This window comes from Equus przewalskii, unplaced genomic scaffold, assembly GCF_037783145.1.
Source record: "Equus przewalskii isolate Varuska unplaced genomic scaffold, EquPr2 ChrUn-12, whole genome shotgun sequence".
Taxonomy (NCBI): Eukaryota; Metazoa; Chordata; class Mammalia; order Perissodactyla; family Equidae; genus Equus; species Equus przewalskii.
The window spans coordinates 1500174-1527300 of NW_027228749.1; the positions used below are offsets into that span (position 1 = coordinate 1500174).

Below are 27127 nucleotides of genomic sequence, written 5' to 3' on the forward strand. Positions count from 1 at the left end.
TTTAACCCCTTGCTTTCATGCAGTAGGTCCTATGGCAGGTATATCTGGCAAGGGAACAAATGCGTAGCTGGGGAGAGTGGGTGGCTAATGCTGGTTCTTTTTATTTACTTTCTAATCAACAGAGAGCATAGACTATAAATCATGACATATTCTAAAGTGAAGAACAACCACATTACCTGCAGGTCCGCGTCAGCTGCGGGTTTCTGGGCACCCAGAGTGAAATGGCCTCCTTCTATGATCGTGTTGGTGAGCTGCAGTTTTGAGGCTGCTTTCCTGCAGACTATTTCTTCCACGGTGTCTCGGCCAATCAGCCGAATGACTTTCACAGACCTGTACAGAGGTCAAAGGAAGAGTGGTGTGCTATAAGGTCTGCAAAGATGGGCACAAGCATGCAAGGCTGCTATACCTAAAAGGACACAAACCCGAAAATGCCACGTTCAGGTACCACTAAAGGGAGATTGTAGTATGTGGACCTGCGCATTTGTCAGAGGGGTCTGGCTCAACTTCTCACTGAACCTTTCCAAAAGTCAAGGAAGGGATGATGAAGTGCCCATAATTGAAATTCTTCTCTGTGGCAGAGGAAAGTCTCAGGAAGATCTAACCTATCCTCAGGTCCAAGAGTTAAGACCTATCTTTTTAGCTTAGCTCCATAACCACATAACTATTTTCTAACTGAATTAGACCTTAACTCAGGAAGAATAAGTTAAATAACATCTGAAGCTTCCTTCCAATCCTTTCACAATCTGATTTTCTTCTTTTTAGCACAGCAAGTCTGAAATGAGAATGTGCCCTGCTCAGCACTACTCTAGGAGTCAGCAGCAAAGCTGGGCTAAAACCTAGTGGTCTCTCGCCCTCCAGTTCAGGACCGTCACCAGGACCACATTCTTCACCTTCCTCCCCAACCCAGAAGCGCTGAGGAGCCAAGGAAGTGGAATAGTGCTGATGCTTAAATCTCTCACTTGTTCTGGCCAATTCGGTGAGCCCTGGCAGCTGCTTGCAAGTCATTCTGAGGATTGAAATCACTGTCAACAAAAATAACGGTATCTGCTGCCGTTAAGTTCATGCCAACTCCACCTGAAAACAAGGCAAAAAGGAGTGTGATAAGCAGCACCTGGACTAGGGACTAGAAAACATAGACGCAAGGTTATGGTGGTCAGATTGCTAACTGGTATCAGTCAAACAAGTGGCTTCGTCCTTCAAAGTGCTACCTGAGAAAATTTCACTACCGAGAGTAAGAACGAGGGGAGCAGGGGTATGTAGCAAAAGCGGAAACTTAAGTTAGTGCCAGGAAGCCATTTTAAATCTCTTCTGTTTAAAAATCTTGACTGGATTTTGTTTAGAATAGTCTGTGGAAAAGCACACGTGCTCTTTCAGAAAACAGTTTTAAATATGAGAGAGGTCTTCTGCTGTGGACACTTGAGAGAAGAGCTCTTAACATGCACTGCAAGTTACAAATAGGCAGCAAGATCCTTGACACACATTAATGAGATGAGGAGATGCCATTCATTACTCTCCGAAGCAGAGCCGGAAACTACCTCCCTCTGATGGGAGAAAACTTTGTCTTTTCTGTACTTGTTGCCACATTAATCAAAGAGAAGGTAACAAAACCAAGCAGAGTACAAGAACACTCCATGGGATAACTTTCTGGTCTTTCTTCAGCACTGCAGGAAAAGGGCTGAGGAGGCTCCCTGGACTATGGGAATTAATTAAGAGAACCATGAAGGCAAATTACAGCCTTCTCTTTGATTAATGTGGAAACAAGTACAAGACGACTCCCTCTTGCCAGGGTCGTTACAGCTCATTGAAGAAACAAGCAGGCCTGAAAGGGCTTGTTCCGAGAGCCCAAGTTAAAGACGAACTTTTGAAACTGGCTACTGACGCTAACCTGGATCTCAAGACAAGTCAGACGGGAATACTCTAATTAAAGTCTTCATATAAAATTAAAGCTGGAATAAAGAGATAATAAAGACTGATTACTGAGAGATGCTAAATTACACCTTATAATAACGCCAGCTACTCTTGTGCTATGCTTACTACTTACCAGGCACTATTCAAAGCACTTTACATATATTAATTCCTTTAATCCTCACAACAGCTGTATGAGTAATTAGCATTATTATCCTTATTTTATAGATGTTGAATTGGAAGCACAGAGAAGTTAAGGGACTTATCAGAGGTTGCACAGCTAGAAGGAGCCAGGATTGAGTCCCATGGTCTGACTCCAGAGTCCATGTTTCTACTCTCTATACCATAACACCTCTCAGGCATTTATTTCATTAAAGTGTATTTCATAAAAATTATCTTCTTCTTGGGTTGCTGTTGTCTAAGTTCAGGCCTTCTTTAAGCAGTGATATTTTATAAATAAGCTACCTCCATGCTTGTTTGGGACATTCATGAGCTATCACTGCCACCTGGTGGCAACATGACAATCATAGAAATATTTGAAAGTTGGAGGGAAACCTGTTAAATAAATGATAATTTTTCAAATCTACAGCTAAAAAGTGATAGCAAACGTGACAACTGGTGTTTGGAAAAGGCTCATGTCCAGGACTGCTTCAGCTCCTGAAAGACTGCTCTGTTTTGACTGATTCTGAGTACTCCAAGGAGATTAGTTGGAAAGCAGAGATTCCTAATTTCAGATGTTTCAAACATAATGCTGCTCTCTGAATGTGAAGGTGATGAAATCAGTAAAGCATAAATAGAGCTGTTTTTCCAACACTAATGACGTGTTTCCCCTGATCCTTCCAGTTTCTCCTGGGACAACTGATGACATGAAAAAAATGGCTGTGATTCAGAGTACGGTCTATGATCTTAGAAGTGAGACCAAATGAATCTGACCATATCTCTGTAATACACAGATAAGACACACACAGCCAAAACGATCTCCTTATGGTCAAGGACTACATCTAACCCTTCTTTTATATACCCTTCGAGTACTAAGCACTTAAAAAATGCTTTCCAAATAATACTGAACTCTCTTTTTATAAAGATATTGATCTCTCTTTAATACAGGACACACATCCCTTTAGTGTTCCAGCATCTATTCCATCAAGATTTAGGTCCACAAAAAATAAGATAATGAAACTAAGATTCTATAAGTTCAAAACTAATTTAAGGTTGCTCCATGACATAAGAATAATTTCACCTCCAAGAACTGATTTCAAATTATTTAAGAGTATACGAAAGCACTCTGTAACTGGTAAAGAACTACAAACATCATATGATATTTACGACTTAAGTCATATATAGACAATGTCATAAATAATCATAAAAAGCTGGCAATTTCATTATAATCACTTTTTTTTGTTTTTAACTAGAGTTCTATTAAGCTTTTACAACACTATTCCCAAACTACTAGTGGAGGAAGGATAACCTAGCAGACAGGTTGTTATCTCATTTCCCAAATTCATGGTTGGGAAGGAGAGCTGCCTCCACTGAACGTGAATAAAACTTTTTACAAAACTCTAGAAATCTTTCAGGACAATCCTAGGTCAAAGTTCAACGCAGATTAGAATTACTTTCCCAAAACCCCAGGTTTCAGCCTTACTTCTTTGATGAGATGACAACTTAAGATAAGTTGGACAGAAAAGACTACCACATTAGAAGTCCAGTACCTTGATAAACTTGCGTCAACTACCTCAATTCCCCATTTTTATACTCCCCAGTATGACCTCACCTTTCAGAGAATTAAGGAAAAACACACTAACGGTTGAGAGGTAAAAAAGTACTGCATCACCCCTTATTTGTCTGTTTTTGTCAAGTGTCCACATGGCCTACCTGCCCTAGTACTGAGGAGAAAAATAAAAATGGGCTTCTGTCCAAAGTTCTTAATGGCCAGGTGTCTCTCTTCTCCTCTCACAGAACCATCCACACGCTCATAGCTGTAGCCTTCACAGAGGAAGAAAACAGGGAAATATTAACCCTTTTCAAGTACTCTTTGGAGAATAAGACATTGTCAGCTCAAAATCAAATGCTAATTTTGTCCCTTTTCATATACAGGCATGCTCCTAATTTAGGGAAATCTCATGGGAAAAATCTAAATTTACAGGACATTTCATTGTTTTACAAAAGACCTACCATCATCTACGCCTCTGGGTTTTTTAAGTACCTGCAGTTGATGTATTTGGCATTCATAGAGTCAATATTCAATTCTGACTAGCCCAAGCAACCCTGAAGTACACTATGGACCACACTGTATGGTAGTTTCCACTTTTGGAAACTTCCAGTTGCTAAGACACAATTCTTACGTATGCAAGCAGTAAGACAAGTACTTGGGAGCTAGTGAGGGAGCCTGTCGGATGGCCCAGCAGCACCTTTCAATGAAGCTTCAGGGTTTTCCACCCATCACCACAGACACATGTCCGAAAGGGGAATTATATGCTGAAGCCATGTTCGTGAATCTGCAGATTCCTCAATATGCCAGTGGTATTTCCTGCAAGTGTCCAATGGAACAGGCACACTGTAGTACTTGAGGGGCATCAAGTGATTCTGAGAGACCCACTCTGGATTCATTTTTTAAACAGTAAGTTCTGGAGCTCATACCTCTTCACCACTGATCTCAGCATCAACCAATGTCACAGCCTTTTCCCATCACCCCAAATAAATCTTACTAAACATTAAACAGAGTGCCCAGGTAATAGCTTAGACTCAATATAGTCTATATAGAAAAAATTTCCTTTGCTTTTCTCTTGGTTGATATGTGATATTTCTCTAATTTCAATGTTCACCTTTTCAACTGATCCTGAACAAGTACTCAACAGTTGAGCTAAATGTTGCAAGACACTGAAAGCTCTTGTCACTGAAACTCTGTTTACTATACGTTTTCAAACATTCAACATTTCTGCAGCACACATTTTCTCCAGAATCCATAATTTTAAATGAATCACTGATGAGAATGCGTGTGCCTATTTCTGCCCATGTGTCTCTATCCTGCTGTCACCCTTGCGTCACACACCTCTCTCGTTACTTTCATTCTTTTTTTGGTTCTGAATAATGTTCTTTCACTGCTTTCCTCTGTAACATCCCCCACATCTCAGATTACTCTCCATGGACCTACTGAACTGTTAAGTCTAAAAAACGCTTGGGCAATATAGTGACCAAGGGATGTCACCTCTATAATCCATATAGTCTTGGAGAATATCCAACATCTGGGTCATTTGGGAGAAAAGTAGAACTCGATGGCTCCTGGCAAGAAAAAGAAAAGGAAAAACTGCCAACGCCAGGAGTATTTCAGGTGAATTTCCCTCAGGTGAAACTTACCAACGAATACAAGTTTATAAGTAAATGAAATACAAAACAGAAATATAAATATCATAATCACTTGTGAAGACTTCCTCAGAAATGCTAAATGCTTTATATAAGGATATATAGCCATATACATCCTAGCACATGTAGCTGTACCCTTCAGAGCAGTAGTTCTCAAACTTGAGTGGGGGTATTCCTAGGAGCAGGTGTCACTGCATCAGTGGGTACAGAAAGCCCTAGGATAACCAAGGTACCTCTTTCTGGAATATCAATTTACTAAATAAAAAGAAATACACACTTTTATTTTAACAGCAAAATAAACAAAGATATGTGAAGAATAAAATGCAAAATTCAAACACACAAAAAAACCGAAAACTGGAAACCCTGAAGAGCTTGTAGTTAGCCATCTACAGCTGTTCTGTGTTGGGGGTGTAACGTCATTATCCTCTTGTTGACAGCTATATTGGTTGAAAAGTCTGAGAAGCATCACTTTAGAGAAGCAAGGGGCAGGTGGCATACCATATACCATAGGATGCATGAGAAAACTTATGTATAGGGAGAGGAGAGAAGAAAGGTGGAGGCAAAACGGATTAAGTCAAGAATAAAGTCAAGCTTAGAGCCCCATGTTATCAGTCATTATTTTAAGTTTCCACAAACAAAGAAGTATGGCACTGTCAAAACAATACTCTCCTTAGGAAAACTAATTTAATCTGAGCTTGCAATGGGCGTAAGAGGAAAAATTATGAAGAACTCCTTCAAGACTCTAATCCCAAAAGGGTGGAAAAGGCATTGAACTGGAAGTTGAGGACCTCAATTCTAATCCTATCTCTGTCATTTGCTGCCTGTGTGACTTCTAGACAAGTCACATGACCTCTCTGGGCCTGTTTCATCACCTGTGAAATGAAAAGGTCAGACAGAAGATATTTATGGGTCCTTCTCCATTTCTAACACACTTATAGCAGATTTATCAGAACCAATAAAATATAGGAAGACATGCAATTATTTGACTTGCACATTTCTAATGTTGGGCGGTTTTGCCAAATAAGAGGGTTTGGGTTGGTTAAGGTGCTCTTGGGGCAGTTGTCCCAAAGGGGCAACTTTGAAGTCCTTGGGAAGCTGAGCTTTGTCTAGAATCCTCTTTCCCTCTGGGGACTAAGAGGATCAGGTACAGGTGGGACACCAGGTCGCTGAATGCATAGCTGAAACTTTAGAGTCTCCAGAAGTGACCTGGTCTTCTGATGCCCAACTCAGCCTCTGGGAAAGAGTCCCCCAGGTCTCCCTGAGTGCAATCAAACCCCACAGATTAACAAAAGTGAATATTTACTAAGCCCTCATTATGTGCCAATTCAATGCAAGGTACCAGCAGGCAATCAAAAAATAAATGCTTGATGTTATCTGTGGTCCTTATGGAACTAAACAATATAGCTGGAGTGTTACAGTTAACACACACCAATTAACCAGAGAGCAGATTAAGGTCGTGCGTTGCCAAGTGCTGGATTAGGATCCCAAGTGCTGCAGGAACTCAGGAAAGTAAAGAAAGATTATAGAGGAGCTCAGGTAGGGTAGGATAGAATGGGGTGGAGAGTGTAGTTGCAGAGGCAGAACCTGAACCAGGGTCTTGAGAAAAGGAAAACTGAAATTAGTCTCAAGAAATCAATAAGTTGCTCATTATTCTGGTTCTAATAGTCACCAACTCAAGAGCAGAAAATGTAAACCTACCACCTACCTGGAATACAGGAATGCCAGCAGCTTATCCAGCAGGTGAAGTTTCCCGCTGGCCTCAATCAGGTGGTCTCCAATTTCAAAAGGCTCTGGTTCCACACCTGGAAAAGAAAGAACCCAGTCCCAACAAGATGTCCCCAGTCAAGGTAGGCTCCCTGAATGGAGAAGCCAATGGCTTGGTTACAGAAAGAGGCCAAGTTCCTAACTGATAATGGGCCCAAGTTTCATCCCTCTTTGAGGCATTTTATAATTATTTGTTTTCAGGATGATCTCAGTGCTGCTTCACATCAATCACAGAGCCTGGCACACTCAATATGCCTAGTAAATGCTTATCCAAGGGACAAACTCACTCTTTAGGAAACTGAGGTACAGGAAGATGCTAAAGGCCAAAGAAAACCAAAATTGAAATCTTGAGGCTCTCACTCCAGAAAACAAATCAAGAAATAGACTTAGATGTATAAACTAGTAATTATCAAGGAATAAGCTGGCAGTTAGAACAACCTGGAGAGTTTCTTCCAAAATCCACGTTTCCAACACACTGCTTCCTGAAAAAAAAGGATCTAGAGGAGTGATGTCAGCATCATGGTGGAGGGAGCTCTTCCCTTAGACTCTCCCCACTAAGACACAATGAAAATGACATTCATAAACCAACAGAGGACATACATAACACAATAGATGTCTGAGAGATCCAGGCAGCCATATGTCTGAAGGTGGAAGTGCTGGAACCTGCAGGAGGTAGTGGAAGGAGGTAAGGGGATCTCCTCTCCCTCCCCAAATGGCACTGATCTAAGGTGTGGGACCACGTGCAGCTCTGCGAGGAGAGTGGGGAAAGGGCAGCCCTCAGAGGGAATGCCTTCATTCTTGGAGCCGCCTCCCAGCCCCTGGGAAAGCTCCACACCAAGGAGGATAAGCAATTGCAGGAGCGTCTTCAACAAGCCGGGCAGCCCAGGAAGGCAGACAGTGAGTGTAGAGTGGGAGTGCCAGTGGGATCATGTAAGTGAAAGAAAGTGCCCCTCCCTCCCCCTACGCGGCACACCAGCTCGGCCAGTCGGCCAGAGCAAGGGACCCCTGCCAGAGCACCTGTATGCATATGTGTGTAAAGCAGCAGTGGCCAGTGGGCAAATGCAGATTGGCCCTGTCAGCACACCTTCCAAAGGACAGGTACAGCTGCCAGGGATCACGGTGGGCTCAGAATATGCAGCTCCTGCTCCCCACCCCAGCGGCGGCAGGTGAAATCTGGCAAGGAGATACTACCACTATGCGATGGCAAAAATCCACGCCATCAAATAGTATGAAGAGACATATTAACACTCCAGACCAGAAGAAAAATGACAAGCACCCAGAAATCAATCCTGAAGGCGCAGCAATTTACAATCAATATGACAGAAAATTCAAAATAGCTACCATAAAAAAAATCAACGAATTACTAGAGAACTCAGAAAGACAGTTCAATGAAGTCAGGAATAAAATACTGATCAGAGGGAATTCTTAACAAAAGAGACTGAAACTATAAAAAAAAATCCAATCAGAAATGCCGGAGATGAAAAAAACAATGAATGATATAAAGACAAATTTGGTGTCCTTAAATAACAGAGCTGATACCGTGGGAGACAACATTAGCAATTTAGAAGAGAGAAATATAGAAATGCTTCCGGTGGAGGAGGAGAGAAAACTAAGACTAAAGAAAAAATGAAGCAATGGTCCGGGAAGTATCCAACTCAATTAGGAAATGCAACACAAGGATTATAGTGTTCCAGAGGGAGAAGAGAGGGAAAACAGAGCAGAGAGCTTGTTCAAAGAAATGATAACTGAGAACTTCCTAAACCTGGGGAAGGAGCTGGAATCACAAAGAAATGAAGCTAATAGAACGCCTAACTACATCAATGTAAAAAGACCTCTCCAAGGCATATATTAGCAAAACTGGCAAAAGTCAATGACAAAGAAAAAATATTAAGGGCAGCAAGGCAGAAGAAAATAACCTGCAAAGGAATTCCATCAGGCTTTCAGCAGATTTCTTAGCAGAAACATTACAGGCTAGGAGATAGTGGAACGAGACATTCAAAATTCTGAATGACAAAAACTTCCAACTAAGAATACTCTATCCAGCAAAAATATCCTTCAGATAACACGGAGAAATAAAAACTTTCCCAGATAAACAAAAGCTGAGGGAGTTGATTGCTACAAGAACCCCCAAAGAGGAAACGATGAAAAAGGCCCACACACCTGAAAAAAAAGAGTTTACAAAGCCTTGAGCAAAGAGATACATAGGCAGACAAAATCAGAAAATTGCAGTTCTCTACCGGAACAGGTTAGCAAACACTTAATTATAACGTTAGCGATAAAGGGAAAGAAAACATCAAAAATAACGATAAGCACTTCCTTTTAACCACAAACTTACAACACAAAATGGAGTAAGTTGTGACAAGAAGAACTTACATGAGGAAGAAAGAGGAAAGGAATGGAAACTGCTTATACTAAGGAAATAAGAGAGTATCAGAAAAGATCAGAGATCTTTTATATAAACCTCATGGTAACCACTAAAAAAAATCAGAACAGAGACACAAATGATAAAGAGAAAACTGAGAAAACCATCACAGAGAAACACCAAACTGAACTGGCAGTCAGAAATACATGAGACCAAAAACAAGGGAAATACAGAACAACTGGAAAATAAGTGATAAAATGGCAGCATTAAGCCCTCATATATCAATAATCACTCTAAATGTAAATGGATTGAATTCTCCAATCAAAAGACACAGAGCAACTGGATGCATTAAAAAACAAGACCCAACAATATGCTGCCTCCAAGAAATACACCTCAGCTCTAAAGACAAACACAGGCTCAGAGTGAATGGATGGAAAACAATACTCCAAGGTAATGGCAAACAAAAGAAAGCAGGTGTTGCCATACTTATATCAGACAAAGCAGACTTCAAGATAAAAGGCAATGAGAGACAAGGAAGGGCAGTATATAATGATAAAAAGGACACTCCACCAGGAGGACATAACATTTATGAATATATATACACCTAACACAGGAGCACCAAAGTACATAAAGCAACTAGTAACAGACCTAAAATGAGATATTAACAGCAACACAATAATAGTAGGGGACCTTAACACCCCACTTACATCAACAGATAGATCATCCAGACAGAAAGTCAACAAGGAAATAGTGGAATTAAATGAAAAACTAGACCAGATGGACTTAGTAGGTATATATATAGAACACTCCATCCAAAAACAGCAGAATACACATTTTTCTCAAGTGCACATGGAACATCCTCAAAGATTATATCAATCTTATACCTATTAGAATGGCTATAATTACCAAGACAAAAAACAACAAATGTTGGAGAGGATGTAACGAAAAGGGAACCCTCATATACTGCTGGTGGGAATGCAAACTGGTGTAGCCACTATGGAAAACAGTAGGGAGATTTCTCAAAAAATTAAAAATAGAAATACTATATGACCCAGGTATCTCATTACTGGGTATTTAGCCAAAGATCTTGAAATCAACAACTCAAAGAGACTTATGTACCCCTATGTTCATTGCAGCATTATTCACAATAGCCAAGACAGGGAAGCAATCTAAGTGCCCCCTGACTGATGAATGGATAAAGAAGATGTGGTATATATATATATATACACAACGGAATACTACTCAGCCATAAGAAAAGACAAAATCATCCCATTTGCAACAACATGGATTGACCTAGAGGATATTATGTTAAGCGAAATAAGTAGACATAGAAAGACAAACACCATACAATTTTACTCATATGTGGAAGATAAACAAACACATGGACAAAGAACAAACTAGTGGTTACCAGAGAGAAAGGGGGTTGGGGGGTAGGCATAAGGGGTAAAGGGGCATATATATTGGTGACTGACAAATAATAATGTACAACTGAAATTTCACAATATTATAAACTATTATGACCTCAATAAGAAAAAAGTTCTTATATGCACCTAATTAAGATTCTGTGACATTTTCAAAAACAATTTATAGTGCTATTTGGCAAAGACTCCCTGAAAATGACTATGGCAAACCCTCTGCATTACTCCTACCCATACTAGGGCTCGCAGAGACACAGAAGTTCTAGAATTGTCCCAAAGGCTACCAGTCAGAGGGAATCAAAAAAATAGTTTGAATGAAAATGAAAACACTACATATCAAAATATGTAGAAGGCAGCTAAGACAGCAGTTGGAGGGAAAGTTACAGACACCTGTAAGATGAAGATAAAGCAGCAAAGGAGGCTGAGAAGGAGTCAGTGTAAGGCAGGTGGAGAAGCAAGAGAAAGAGCTGTCCCAGAAGCCAAAGGAAAAAAGTGTTTTAAGAAAGAAGTGGCCAACTGTGTCAAAGGATTTGAGAAGTTAATTAAAATATGAACTGACAACCACTGGTCGGGCAACATGGAGATGACTGGTGAACTAGGAATGGTGATGAAAGGTTGACTGAGTGGGTTCAAGATAAATGGACATCTAATCATAGACAAACGATCTAATAAATCCAGATTATGAGATATCTCATAAAACAACTGGCCTTGATTCTTCAAGATTGTCAATTTTCATGAAAGATTAAAAAAAAGGCAAAAAGGAAAAAGCTGAGCAATGTTTCTAGATTATAGGAGAATAAAGAGACATAACACATGCAATGCAGGATCTGTGAGTGGATCTTGGGTTTAAAAAGAAAAAAAAAAAAACAAAGCCATAAGGGACATTAAGGGGACAACTGAAGAAATTTGAATATGAACAATACATTAGATAACATCAATATTAAAAAATTTACACAAGAAAATGGGAGGAAAATAGACAGTAAATATAGGCAATTCTTTTGAAGAAGTGTGCTATGATGCCGGCCACAGAAATGTTAGCGAAAAGTAACATGAGGAAAAAGGGCATCGCCTCACCATCAAACAAGTAAGGGTGATCCACACACTTTCGAAGCTGAGACAAGACATTCTGAAGTTTAACTTTCTTTGCTGTCTCATTTTCAAATGCATCTGAAATTTAAAAAAAGAAAAAGAGAGAGAGAGATGGACTTTTGAACAACAACAACAAAAATTCTAAGTTTCCATAAATAACCTTTCTCATTTCAGTAATATATCTTTCAAAGCTATATTAACCTCCCAAATTTCACTGAATTGCATTAAGAATTAATAGCACACTCATACAAAGTTTTCTTAACCATCACTTCGTTTTAAAGAAGCCTAACTATAAAATGGAACTCAGGAGTACTTTGTTACTCTTTCTCAAAATTCTAAATTTCCTTCTTTAATTGCTCTTGTGGAGCCAAAGGACAAAATAATGCAAATCGAGAAACGTTTCACTCCTTTCTCTCCCTTCCCACAACCTAATTCTTCCCAGTGAATTTGACTCAACAAAAAAGCTTTGCAGTGTGTACATATCTCACCAAGTGGGAAGACGAAAGGCATGACTGAGATGCCTAAAAGTGTTTCCTTAACTACAGGCAATAAAAATATCAGGTGGGTGGGAGGGATTCCACAAGTGCAAAAAACAATAAAGTCTGACTGATAGTAACAATATTCTGCCACAGTTTCAATGACTTGAACATTATTTAGAATACAAAATCCCATCCCGTATTCTTGCTATATAAAGCGAGTATGATTATGAAATATTTCCCTCCAGGAAAATCACATCCTCACTGAGTTTCTAAACAGACAAGTGCCCGCTGATTACCTAGGTCTTTCATCAAAATGGCCTTGTAATATTTCTTCTGCAATGCTGACATGCCATGGTATATCACTACTTCCGTCTTCTTGGGAAGCTCTGTAGCTACCTCAGCTTTCACTCGCCTCAGCAGAAATGGCTGCAAGAGCTGGTGTAGTTCACTTGCTGCACGAGAAAAAAAAACACACACACAACTGGTGTGGAACGAAAGCAAGACCAAGGCATTGAACTATTAGAGAACATACAGCAATTTATTTTCATTCTAATTTTCATGCCAATTCTGCATTCTAGGTCAGTATGTTAATTTGTCATAGTATTTCTTCCTCCATTAGGTTCTTCCCAACTCCTTCTAAAATCATTAATGGCTGTTAACTCAAGAACTAGGAACACTCAAAGAACTTCATTCTTACTAATCATCTCAGTTGCATGAGCTTTTCTGCTTCCAGGATACTTTTGCATTTAACCACTTGGACGAGCATAACAGCTTAGCAATGTAGGGCAAGTAAGTAATATTGTCCCCATTTTTACAGCTAAGTTAAGTGAGGCTCAGAGAAATTAGGCATATTATCTAAAGTCACATAGCTGGATGCTAATGTTGCTATTATTCAAACTTAATTCTTTTGACTTCAACTCCCTTGTTCCTTCCCCAGGTGCCAAGAACTTCAAAAACTAGCCTAAAGTGGAATTACACCCTGTGGAGGGTTGTGAGATACAGCAAATAAAAATACAAGAGCCCAGTTAAATTGGAATTTCAGATAAATAACGAATAATTTTTAATATGAGCATGTCCCTTGTAATATTTTATTGGGTGTTGGGAGCAATCAGAGCAGGTTCCCCAAGCCACCCTCAGCCTTTGGTGTGGGGAATTTTTGCTATGAGAAGCCCTCCAACTCATATTCACCTAGTACACACATACACAATAGCAGGCATGCCTATCATTTGCTCTGAATCATCATCTTGGGATAATATTACAGGATAGACAGATAGCTCTATGAGGCAGAGGGCCAAAGGTGTGAGAGGAAGAAGACTACAACTGCAGCTATATGAACGAGGAAGGCTTCCCCCTTTCATTCCACCACGAGTCCATCCCAGACTTTTGGTTTTGGTACAGTATTAAAAGAGACATCAGTGCTGTGAATGCTTTACAGCACCCACACACTTTTCTGCCTCAGGAAGTAGCAAAGTTAACAAAGTCCTTATAAAAATTACATGTGGGGGAAAAAAAGTCTGCAAATCAGCAGATACTTTCTGTTTCTTCCAAAAATGATCCAAATAAGCCCTATTGTAAAATCATGTAACAAACAAGAGAGTCACGAATAGCAGACAACTGGGAAGAACATGAGGGATCTAACATCACTGTATATTCTGTGTGGCTGTTTTTCTCCCTGGAAGGTGTCCTCTAGTTACTGACTCTTTCTTTTCTATCTATAACGACTATCTTTCATGCACTGTGGCAGTTTCTGGGCCCAGATCTCTTGGGCATGATTTATAGGAAGGGAACTTGCCTGACTCAGACTCTTTCTCAATATCCTGGTAACGCTGAACAAAATCTTCCACCTGCTCCTTGGAAAAGAGATCAGGCTCCACAAAACTCAGGAGAGAGTAGAGCTCTTGGAGGCTGTTCTGGATGGGAGTTCCGGTCAACAGGAGACTGAAGACTACTGAGAACTCAAATACATAAATAAGTAAAGTAAAAAACCCATAACACCTGCAAGCAAGACTGAGTTACTCATCACAACCCTGACCCACACAAAGAAAGGCATGATTTAACGGAATGACCACAGGCACGTGAAATCAGAAGGCTCACATTCAAGTTGTACACTACTTGTTTGATGTAGGAAATACACCTCTTCGGTTTCAACTATAAGGGGATAATAATCCTGCAAAGGAAATACCATTATAAGAATGTAAGTAAAATCACTTTGTGAACTCTGAAGTACTACAGGAGTATTCAATATGGTTACTGTTATTCAATCTATGTGGGGATTCAAGGTATGTGTCATAACCTATGTGAGGGAGTCTACTGGGGCGTCAGAGGCACACAGCAGATACTTATGCAGTTTGAGAAGCCCGAAGCTAAAGCATCAGGCCCCATCACTATAAGCAAGAAGCAAGAAGACCTGTACTAAAAGAATATCCTTTCATAAAACTTTACAGTGCATCACATGCAAGACTTCAAGATTTCTGGATGTTTCTTGGCCATATACAGCCCCAAAGGGAAAGGAATTCTTTAAATTTTGAGCAACAGATGAGTGCTCCAAGAATAATAAACTAATGAAGTAAAAGGTTAGGAAAAACAATAACAACAGATATTAGGTCAAGCAAAGGACAACTCTGAACTGACAGTAACAGGAACTTATACCATTTGAGTTAAATAATATAGCAAAAAGGGAAAGTCATATCCTGTATATGTATATTAAATATTAAAACAGTATGTGTATGTATGTATATGCACATATACATACATACACATACATACTGTATTTTGATATTTAAAATAATATATTTTGATTTTTTAAAATAATATATATGCATATTTATATGCTGGGTGTACATATACACAGCAAAGGACATGGCAGCATATATACCAAATGTTAATGTATGTAGGCGAGGAGGATTATTGGTGGTTTTTACTTTTCTTCTTCTGTTTCTATATTTCGATTTGAGGGAGTTATAAGAGCACATTACTTCTGAAAGAAGAAAAGGTAATAAACGAAATGACACAATCAATTAAAACTGATTTGAAAATCTTTTACGGCTTTTTTAGGCAATCTTCCTTTCTTGTTTGTTTCTTTTTAAAAGGTTTAATCCATGTCCACCCATTCATGCCTGCTCTGCTTGCAGTGTGATGTTTCCATAGTGTTTCAAGTACAAGAACTGGTCAACAATAAATGTTTGCAATTTAACTCACATTTTTAACAGAATGTGTTCACCAAACAAAGAACTGAGGTGACCAAAGAAGACGAGATCACAAAGATAATCAAGGTTTTTGGTCACTACAATCAACTTCACATAAGTTATCATTTTTATTCAAAGCAGTGTCCATTTTGTCATCAAAACTTATAACCAGGTTAAAAAAAAATCCAGAAACAATTTATGTTTGTGTATAATATTTTTTAAACCTTTTTTGTATAAAATATTGTGCAAACATTTCTCATATTATTAAATATTCTTCTGCATAATTTTTCAAGGCAGGCTTACTCTGTAAATGTACTGAACAGGTATAGCAAAAATTGTGTAACTACTTCCCTATGTTTCACTTTAGGTTGCTTCCAACTATTACAAACAAGCTGAACACAACATTAGGAAGGGAAAAAAAAGGCAGTTACCCTTCTCTCCACGTCTCTGCCCAATCACTAAATGTAAGTCTTTCTTCCTAACCAACTAGTTGTCTGCAATTCAAACCTCAACGACAACAGAATGCTTAGGTGATGTGGAAAATTTCCTCAGTCAATCCCTCTGAACCTTATGAATAACAAGAAAAGGCTCTGAGGCCATCAACAGAACTTAGTTTCCCCACTCCAGACCCAGGGCTCTTTTACTACACCTGCTCATCTCCTCGCACTGTAAACGAGGAAACTGGCATAACAGTTGATGAAGCAGTCTCTTCCAAGGTTAGGCACCAGCATATGACAACCTCTCGGGAAAGATACACTGTTAAGAGTCCCTACAAAGAAAGCAAAAGACACCACAGAGCAGAGGGGGCCCACCAGGGACAGCAATCTTTGAGACTGTGCTAATAATAGATGGTGACCATATCTACATTATAATGCTAAAAACTACAACTTTTAGCCTGTAAATATGGAATTCAGATCTAACACTTTCCTCTGAATTTATTAACTGACTTATTATAGGTCAACGATGGTCACAGAAATTTGCACACTTGGACTCATGAATAACAAGCCTAACTAGGTCAATAAGAAGTTTACTTCATATCTACAAGCTGTTCCACTGGTTCCTCGGAAGAGGGCAAATCTAGGGCTACAATGACGTTTCTCATTTTCTTTGGCAGAACAATGCCAGAGATCACGAGACGGGAGTGAGGTGAAGGGTGTCAAACCCAAAAGTAGGACAAAGATAAGAGAGATTGGAGATAAAACCCAATGATGTGAAATCAGCCTCTTCTTGACTCTGTGAACTGTCGAATTTTTTAAATAGGTAAATGAGGGGAGGGGTACAATGTTAGATGTATCTGCTATTGCAGACAGAATTATAATAAAACTACTTCTTAAAGAAATTGCCCCTTTGAAGAAGGTAAGAGAGTTGAAACACATCCAAAAATACAATGTATTTTATTGGTATAGAGTCTTATTTATTTAATAACCAGATTTTAGTAAATGTTATCTCCTGTGTAAAAGACAAGAAGAAAAGAAGTTAGGCCATATACTTTCGTCATCTGCAAAATGTTCACTTGGCCCTGCAGAAATCTGACTGGAAAAAAGTTTCAACTAAATTGACTCTATACAGGCCTAAACTAATATTTTTTTAAAAGGAATTATATCACAACTAAGACTAGGGGCTGGCCCGGTGGCACAGCAGTTAAGTTCGCACGTTCCGCTTTGGTGGTCTAGGGTTCGCCAGTTTGGATGCTGGGTGTGGACCTAAGCATTGCTTGTCAAGCCATGCTGTAGCAGACGTCCCACATAGAAAGTACAGGAAAATGGGTATGGATGTTAGCTTTTGCTTCCTCAGCAAAAAGAGGGGGATTGGTGGCAGACGTTAGCTCAGGGCTGATCTCCCCTCCCCACAAAAAAACACAAAAAACTAAGACTATCCTGTGAGTTTACCTCTGAAAGTGTCTTATGCAGCAAGGAGCCTTGGTTTTTCAATCTGTGAGCTTCATCTACAACAAGAACACTCCAAGGGAAGCTGTGAGAGAAAAACCAAAACTTTCAGTTTTGTGTAACTCAACACATCTCACAACCAAAAAGTCTTACTATAAAACTGTGACTGACTGTTTTTGAGAAGACTAATATGAAGTCCATCCTATTAGAAACACATTCAAATTTCCTTCTTATCTGAGAGCCTACTACATACACAAGAGCATATCCAGATACAGTAGTAAAATTAAGGGAATTTTTTTCCCCAAGATGGGAAAGATATATACATTGAAGGCAGAAAGGAAGGAGCCAGAGACAGAAAGCAAAAAGAAACATTTATGATCACCTACTATGTGCCAGACACAGAGTGTGGGGCTTTATGTATATTATTTAATTCAAAAGAATATAGTGAGTAGACGTTATTGTGCTCATTTGACCAACAAGGAAACTAAAGCTCAGAAAGGTTAGGTGACTTGGTCAAGGTCACAAAGCCAGTATGAGGTAGAGGTGAGATTCAAACCTAGAAGAAAAATCAAGAGACAGTAGTATCACAGCGGCTGAAAAAAGTATGATTTTAAAATGAGGAAGTGGTGAACAGGACCAAATGTTGCAGATATCCAGGAAGGTACATCCATTGGATTTGTTAAAATGGAAGTCATTGGTAGCTGTTGTCAGAGCATATTTTGTAGCATAGGAGGCTACAACAACAATTTCTCAAGAAGTTTCATTCATAAAAGCATATCCTTTGACAATCCTGGGAAGCTGTTCCAAAAAAAATTTGAAATATGGAAAAATATGTATGTATGAATATGTTCCCAGCTGCATTATTTAAAATAGCAAAAAACTGAAAATAATAAGTTTGATAATAGGTGATGAAATATTACATAGCATTTTAAATGGTAAATTTGAATATGTTACAATAAAAAAAGGCCTATACAAAACTAAAAAAGATATAAATATTATATATCCTTTTTCACAAATATGAAAACCATGAAAGACACTGAAGTGCAAGTTAGAAGATTTTTAAGTTTTTATTGTTTGTAAACATTCTGTAATTCCATTATTTTTATACTTAAAAAAAACAATGTATATACAAGAAAGGCAGAATATTGGAAAGACAGTGGGTATGGAAATAAAAATCTCTCAAAAATTAAGAGAAAGATCTTAAGCAGAAGTTAGGCCTATAAGGAGGAAGCCCTCCTCTTCTGAGGCTACAAAGAAAATCCAGAAAATGGGTGCAGAAACAGATACCTTGTACCAGTGACGTTAAGAGTGGTACAGGTGGAGGGACACCTGGGCCCAAAGAGACTGTAGAAATTGGGACCATTCCTGCTGAGCGGCATGAGCAGGTGATGCATCTAAGGATTAGAAGGAATAAGGATACAGCTGAAGTTGGACGCTGGTCATGAGATAGGCTATGAAAGTGGCCAGAGTGTAGTGCCTGGTCCCTGCTTAGATTAGCATTCAAAGCAGACTAGGTCCTATTTCTTTCCAAAGAACTAGATATTTATAGGCTTTTACATACAGCGAGAATCCAATAAAAACTTCTTCAACGAAAAAGGCTACAGGGATGTGGATTTTGGCTCAGTGGAAGGAAGTAGGTTGATTCACTCAGCAAAGGACGTTCTAAAGGATGTTCCCTGAAAAGGTATTAATAGGTGTAGGCAATTCCAACATTGAATGGAGACTGGGACAAGGTAACTTCTAATCCTCTTGATGCAAAGATTTTATAAGTCTATTGTTTGTTAACAATATGAAAAATATGAAATTTTTTTGATATGTGCACAGTCTTAACTCTCCACAATAAACCTCTTTAGGGCAGAGATTATATTACATTTTCTAGCTGAGTGTGCAATACAGTAATACACAAAATAACCTTGCCAAATGTACTGAAAGAATACATTGTGTTCTTGGGATTCATACTATGAGTCAACATGATAAATGTCACCTTATTTAGGTTCTTACATTCACCTGTAATGGATTCCAGACAGATGATCTGATACAGAAAGACTGTATTTCTGCTCAACAATGCAAAACTCCACTGCACCCAGATACTTTGAGAAGCTCTCTTAAAAAGACGTTCCACAGCAGTGAGTGCTGGGTCTGGATGTCTGCTTTACCATTTACTAGCAATTTACCTTGGGATGGGTTTTAATCTCTTACTTTCCTCAACTATAAAATGGATGATAATAGTTGCCTAGTAGGGTTTTCATGAAGATCAAACACGATAATTTATGTAAATTAATGTCCCAATCTTCTTATCCTTTGAGACTTCCTAAATATTGTCTTGTAACATGGATATCTGTATACTTTTTATCCCTCTATTAGAGTTTCTGTCTTCTTAGAGTAGCTCTATGGGTTACCTCCCCGGTATTGCTGATACTCCCAGAACAATGCCTTTCCAAAGGAAAGATTTTCAACAAAGAGTAAGTTGGATGTTTATAATAAAAAAGAAAAAAAGAGGACACGTGTATCCTCTTCTCAAGAAAAGATAATATGTTCACTTAAGTGAAACAAAATACTAGATGGAAGTCATGAAATCTGACTGAGCCTTTAGCATTTCAAAATAAGACAAAAATAGGAATCCAACTCAGAAGAACCTGGATGAGAAATAACATTTAAAATACTAAAAAAGCACTTGGAAAACAAAAGTCTCTGAACATCAGAGATGCAAATCCCCACCTGCTCAGGTCATAACTACATAAGCTATGGAGAATGAAACCTGTCAACATACCTTCTTCTCTTATTTACCTAAAGTCTAGCTCTTGTTTAATTTACATTGTAACTGTTGTCTTGACCACATGCTGCAACATGTCATCCCTACCATCAGGTGGTACTGAGTTAAATCTAAGTTTCCTATATTTCATGAGCTGATACGATGCCTGATAGCTAATCAATTAGAAGTATACTTAAAACTTCCTTTCTAAAAAGCTAATTTTATAGCATTGATTGCTACTTCAGGATATTTCCAGGAAAAAGCTGAAACAACTGATCTCATATATTGTAGCAAAATCTCCAAACAGCAGCCATGAAAGATGTCTAGGCAAGTTGTAATGTAAAGAATCTAAAAGGAACCACCCACCATGTTTACCTTATCTCCTTAATCCTCATAACGACCATCCAAGGTAAGAGATTTAATTTCCCCATTTTACAGGTCAAGAAGCTGAGTCTCATGGAGGTTAAGGTAACTAATCAAGGTCACACAGTTTATGGGTAGGGGCCTGGACTGTAGGACTCCTGCCATGCCTCCTATCTGTAAATAAGACTCATGGAAGACACAGCAGGAAACAAGCAAAGAACTAAAATCTGAAGGAAAGACATGACTTTCATGACAAATTCAACACAATTTCTGAAGTAGTGCAGCATACTCACGATTTTAGAAATGATGCATCTTTCAAGCAAATCTGAAAAATTAAGGAAGACACATTATAAAAGCTGACATTGACATAACTCTGATATTAATAAGCTAGTTTCTTGTTAACTCTCCTAAACAACAGGACTTAGCTAAGTCTTAATCATTCACTAAGTAAAAAACGTTCTGAGCATAATTTCTAAGTAGCAATATCTTACAGACAAACAAAAGAGACATGAATAAGTGGAAGGTGTTCCTTACATTGGTCCAAACAGTCTTAGTTTGAAGAACAATGACTTAAAAAGAGACGGGAGGGGGAGTCCCCATGGCAGAGTGGTTAATTTCAGCATGTTTTGTTTCCATAGCCTGGCTAGCAAATTGGGATCCCAGGCACAGACCTACACCGCTCATCAGCCACTCTGTGGTGGTGACCCATATATAAAGTAGAGGAAGACTGGCACAGATGTTAGCTTAGGGCTAGTCTTCCTCAGCAAAAAATGAGGAGGCAGGCTAATCTTCCTCAGCAAAAAAAAAAGAGAGAGACTGGAACTAAGTGTCCTCCATTCTCATTCCTCAGTAACAGAGATGATGCCTCAGCTGACAAAACCCTTTCCCCTGCCTATCTGCCTCCTTGTTTTCACTGACCAAGAGGCAGCTCAAGTGCCACCTCCCTGAGAAGTCTTCCCCCTAGATCCACCAGGAAAGAAAAGGAGAGATATCTAACTAATTTGGAGCACAATGGTCCTTCACTTCCTTTGGTCACAGCCCTGCTCTGAGAATCTAATGGAAGTAGACTTTCTTCTCAGAAAAATATGTGTTCTCAAAAAAAATTAAGGGCCGGCTCCGTGGCCGAGTAGTTAAGTTTGCGTGCTCTGCTGTGGCAGCCCAGGGTTCAGATCCTGGGTGTGGACAGGGCACCGCTCATCAGGCCACGTTGAGGCAGCATCCCACATCCCACAACTAGAAAGGACCTGCAACTAAGATATACAACTATGTACCCGGGGGAGGGTTTGGGAAATAAAGCAGAAAAAAAAAAAAAAAGATTGGCAACAGTTGTTAGCCCAGATGCCAATCCTTAAAAGAAAACAAGGAAGATTGGCAACAGTTGTTAGCCTCGGTGCCAATCTTTAAAAAAAAAAATTTAAATATAATTCCAGTGGATTCTATAACTTCTAAGGTCCCAGGTTAAGAGTGCTTGCTATAGAGAAAAAATGGATACCTCATAGGTAGTTAGCAGTACATGAAAACAAGCCTCCTGTTTCAGGTCTTGCTGTAGGTGGGCTCTCTCCTCCTTGTCACCTGCATATGTGACACAGGAAAGACCTGGAGCAAATCTGAATCCAAGAAAAGAGGTAGATGAACATAAATGCAGAGCCATGGGAAAAGGTATGGATACGTGGAAACTTGCATTTCATGGAAGGATTGCAGACGTGCAGACCACAGGACGCCCTGTAACCAGAAAGAGTCCTGGACTCTGGAATCTTACCTAGAGCAATGGGTAAACCTAAGAGTAAGTCCCTGCGTGAAAAGGAGGAAGGGTCAGATCAACATCTAAAAGGGCCTGTGCTGACTCTAAAAAGAAAACTATTTTTTCCATGTTGGTTATTTCCTATGTCACTTTGAAAAAGATGGCTTCTCATTTAGTTCAGCAAAATTTACTGAAAATGAGTACTGACCTTCAAATTGCCAAATAGTAATAATAACACCCATTGGAGCCTCCCCTCATAAGATCCTCAGTCTCTAACTACATTGCCTCAGGTCAGAGTTTTTGGAAAGAAATAAACTCACTGCGTAGGACAACATGCTGTTTTATCATATTTCACATATCACCCAGAAGAAAAATCTTAATCAACGTAAAAAATAAAATTTCATCTATGTCTACTTGTACCTTTCCATCTCTTCTTTCCAGTTGCTTAAAACAGACAAGGGACAAAGAATCAGGAATGGCCCTTCATCATTCAGTCTTCCTGCCAAGTAAATGAAGAGAGCAATTGCCTGGAACACAGACAGAGAAGGCAGTTTTGATCATATTTCCACATAAGAAACAACCACAAACTTCCCACAATCTTGTAGGGAACACAAACTCTTATAGAAGACTTGGTTTACAGAAATATAATGTACCGTACAATCTCCCACATATTAGAAGAGTCACCCATTCCTAGAGTGAAATCGCAGAAGCCTAAATATAATTGCCAAAGAAAGGTATGGTACTCAATTACATCCATCGTTAACAAGCAACAGTGCTCCACATTTAGGTAACTGAACCTCTAATGCAAAGAAAAAAATCAGGAAGCACAACAGAAATCAATGAAAACAATGCACATAATGCACACGATACTCTGTGAACATATGGCAAGAAGTACCAAGACGTGACTATAAAGATTATCAACCACACCGTGGCCTCCGCTGCTTGCCAGGCTCTCCTAAGGGGGAAAGATTTCCTTCCTTCCCAACCTCCTCCCCCCCATGTGCATTTATAGAGTACCTTCTATTTGCTAGAAACTGTTCTGAGCTCTGGCATATAACAGTGAAAAGAGAAACAAACTCCTAGCTCCCCTGAAGTATACATTCTAGTGAGGAAAACAATAAATAATGCCTCACAAGCTTAAGTTGGGATATAACATGGAAATCTCTGTAAACCAAAGTAGGCTTCCTTGAGGATACGGCTGCAGACTTTTGACTAGAAAAGTTTCTTTAAAAGCTTGCTGTGATATACAGAGAAGCAGGATTCTTTTATACAACAAAAAGTCTGAGGATCCCCCATCCCCAAATGGTGAACCTTTTCTCAGAAAATCTGTCCTAAAGATATAATCCAAAATCCTGTGAAAGCTACACGCCCCAAGACGTTTGCATCAAGCTTGATTTAAATTGCACAAGAGGAGAACTTGCCATTCCTTATCTGTAGAACATTTCAGTACATTATGATCAATTCTCCTGACTGAACATCATGCATCCAGTAGAAAATAATGACTGGGAAGCATATAATAAAATGCAAAATTACAATGACAGTGTTAGATTACTAAAATACAAAGTATGTGTGCACTATAATTTCAACCATGTAAAACATACATTGCCATTCATGGTTATGATTAGAGTGTTGTGGTTATGGGGTGGCAATTATTTTTTTAACAGAGATTACACTAATTTTATAGTGGAAATAATTTTCTTTTTTAACTACCTATGTCTTCTCAGCCCAGACTGTGCCAGAGCAACCACCCAATAGGTACTTACTGGATTAAAACTATTCTTTTAGCTTTTGCTGAGGATGCTATTTAGAGAAAATTTATCTTTTATTACTGTAAACCAGATATAACTAAAACACAAATTTGGATTCAGCAGTGAACTCTACCAAACGTTTAAGGAAGGAACAACACCAATTCTACACAAACTCTTCCAGAAAACTGAAGAGGGGGAATACCTCGCAACACATTCTATGATGGCAGCTTTACCCTAATACCAAAACCAGACAAAAATATTCCAAGAAAAGGAAACTACACACCAATATCCTTCATGAACATAGATGTAAAACTTCTAAACAAAATGTTAGCAAGATGAACTTGTAGGTGTGGTATTTTTAGGGCACTTAAAGTAGAGCTATATGAACACTCTGAGGAAAGGTAAAGAACAAGCGGCATTTGCTGGCTCTAACTGAAGTCAGGGCAATTCCAATGTCTGAGGCAAAGGAGACTGCAGGGAAGGATCTGCAGCTTGTCCAAGAGCCCCTTAGCCTGGCTCCCAGAGACATCCAGGAAAGTTACCTTTGCTCTAATTCCACAGCTCTCACTTCAGGAATGTACTAGAACCAGGCTTATTTGTCTGAGAAATCTGGGAGTGACAAATGAGGTACCTCCAGGTACCACACTTGCAGGTCATACTGTACTCTGAATAGCCCCAAGATTGATGCAGTACACCTGGCTTAAATAAAGTAGTCTCCAACCCATGATCAGACTAGCCTATGTGCAGAACTACTCCAGCCTGATGTTTATGTATGTGAGGTTAGACTTGGAGGGGGCAGTTGAGCTTCTAAAAGGACTGACGAGACCTTCACTCTTTCTGTTTGTTCACCAGTGAAACCTTTTTGGTATTGAGAAAATTATACTTTTACGGTTTCTGATCAAGTTGCCTCTGCTGTGTACCCTGACTGCACTGACTTTCTTTGCTATCCTATAGATGAGTAAACGTTGAGTGATTAACCCAAGGGGTGTCTATGTCTGGACTTTCCAACGATGCAGTCCTACCACTGACATCTGTCACAACAGGGCTGTACTGGTGATCATCCTACTGGAAGCATCTATCTCAACACACCATTTGCTTATCAGTGCACAAGGAGGCCACATCTGACTCTCCACGTCTCTAGACTGTACCCTACCATTAGATGACAAAGGCATTTTGGAAAACATACGATACCTCATCTGTACTTCTCTAGGATGGCAGAGAAATGGGAAGTAGCCCCACCACCCACCAAGAAGAGAGATTAATATTAGAAGTGATCCAGTTAACTTAACTAGATAAAGTATTCTAAGGAGTTCAGAGTCAATTTGATCCCTGGGACAGGTATATTGGTTTTGAATAGAGGAAAATCTTACCCATTAATTGCAACTCTAAATGTCGAGAGCTAGATAAGCCTAGTGGCACAGTTCAAAACCATCCCCATGACTAGAAAAGTCGACCCAAGTTTATGATCTCTTAACAGAGGTTCAGGCATTTCACCTCTTAGTATAAAAATACATACCGGTACCCAGCAGATAAAGATAGTAATGAGTTGTAAGGAGGTATTCCAGTGGAGGTGAACAGTGGTCACTCCAGAGTAACATACCTGGCAGGTCTTCCCCAGGCCCATCTCGTCTCCCAAGATGCAGCCATTCTGACAATGGAAGCGCTGAGCTAGCCAGTTGACTCCCTCAAGCTGGTAAGAGTGTAGATGAATCCCTAGAAATAAAATAACTTTATTTGTCTGAGGAGCAGACTTTTCAGAACACACACAGGATATGTTCTCAGACTTCGACAGAAGAATGCAGCCTAAATTCCCATACCCCCAAACCTTACTGGCCATATCCTTTGCTGGGAAGTTATGAATATGCAAACATTTGCTGACTTCCGAACCACTTTTTGAGAAAACTTAGTCACCATTATATTCCAAGCCTTAAAACAGCCTGTTAGTGTTAGAGTATCCAATTGGCAGAGGAGAAAGTCAACGTGGGATTTGGCCCCTAAACTGCCTGAATCTCCTGCCAGGGTCCATTCTAGAAAATAAGGCATTACTGATATAACAACAACACACGGATTGTACATGTGTCTACTTAACTGCAACCATTTAAATTTGCCATTGGTGCTAAAGGAAAAAAAATCAAGACAGGACTATATTATGCTTCAACAGAGAAGCAGTGCTGTTAAGAGCTGAAATGATGTGGCACGGAAAGTGTTTAACAGTGCAAAAAGGACAGAAGAAAATGTCTGAAACCCACATGGAGCTTCTGTTGCATCTCTTTTCTTTCTCCCTTGAAAAGAAGTCCAAATTCAGAAAATAGCCATATCTTGGGGAGAAGGAAGACTCTAAACCTACTTCATCCCAGAACTATTAACAAAAACATAACTTTGTGGTTTGAACTCATGACCTTTAAAAAGAAGCTAGCCAATATATAATAACTGTAGAAGATTAAAAAGATTAACAAGTTGGGGCCAGCCCCATGGCCGAGTGGTTAAGTTCATACACTCCAGCTTCCGCCCAGGGTTTCGCTGGTTTGGATCCTGGGCACGGACATGGCACTGCTCATCAGGCCATGCTGAGGGAGGATCCCATATAGCACAACTGGAAGGACCTACAACCAACATATAGAACTATGTACTGGGGGTCTCTGGGGGGAAGAAAAAAAAAAAGACTGGCAACAGATATTAGCTCAGGTGCCAATCTTTAGGAAAAAAAAAAAAAGGTTAACCAGTTATTTTTATTTAAGCACTTACTAAATACCAGCAAGAGCAGTGAATGCTTTACCTAAGTTACCTCACGTAATAGCTATAACAATTCCACGCATTAGGTATTAGCCCCATTTTGTAGGTTAGAAAATTCAGACAATCAAAGAAGATTAAAATGTAAAATCTGGAGACTTCCTCTTCTGGGAAGATGGTGATGTTCTTTTCCCCATTCTTCTTACTAATACAACTAACAATCCTGAATATTACAAATAAAACAGACATAAGACGACTTTGAAAAGGCGGAGCAAAGAAGGCAGACCTGCTAGTGACCTCAGGACCTGAGGAATAACAAGGTGATGTGTTCCCTGGGTTTATTTT

At 39.3% G+C, this 27127-nt stretch overlaps 1 protein-coding gene across 7 annotated transcripts in view; it reads right to left on the bottom strand.

Moving 5' to 3' along the window:
• Nucleotides 1-27127, bottom strand: part of CHD1L (chromodomain helicase DNA binding protein 1 like) — a 63066-nt gene that overhangs the window by 25980 nt on the left and 9959 nt on the right. For 6 of the 7 annotated variants that reach the window (XR_011536679.1, XR_011536678.1, XM_008540210.2 and 3 more), the window contains exons 2-14: nt 25653-25765; nt 22725-22831; nt 22056-22170; nt 20857-20888; nt 17452-17533; nt 14170-14332; nt 12674-12829; nt 11884-11976; nt 6971-7067; nt 5111-5184; nt 3778-3888; nt 960-1074; nt 177-330 (exon numbers count right to left, since the gene is read on the bottom strand). Coding sequence is in view for 5 of the 7 variants with exons in the window: in XM_008540210.2 (XP_008538432.1) it covers nt 177-330; nt 960-1074; nt 3778-3888; nt 5111-5184; nt 6971-7067; nt 11884-11976; nt 12674-12829; nt 14170-14332; nt 17452-17533; nt 20857-20888; nt 22056-22170; nt 22725-22831; nt 25653-25765 (1412 nt within the window). In the remaining 2 variants the exon portion in view is untranslated. Of the gene's footprint in view, nt 1-176; nt 331-959; nt 1075-3777; nt 3889-5110; nt 5185-6970; nt 7068-11883; nt 11977-12673; nt 12830-14169; nt 14333-16211; nt 16383-17451; nt 17534-20856; nt 20889-22055; nt 22171-22724; nt 22832-25652; nt 25766-27127 lie in introns of those variants that run through there. The other variant, XM_070607604.1, reaches the window with a different exon arrangement.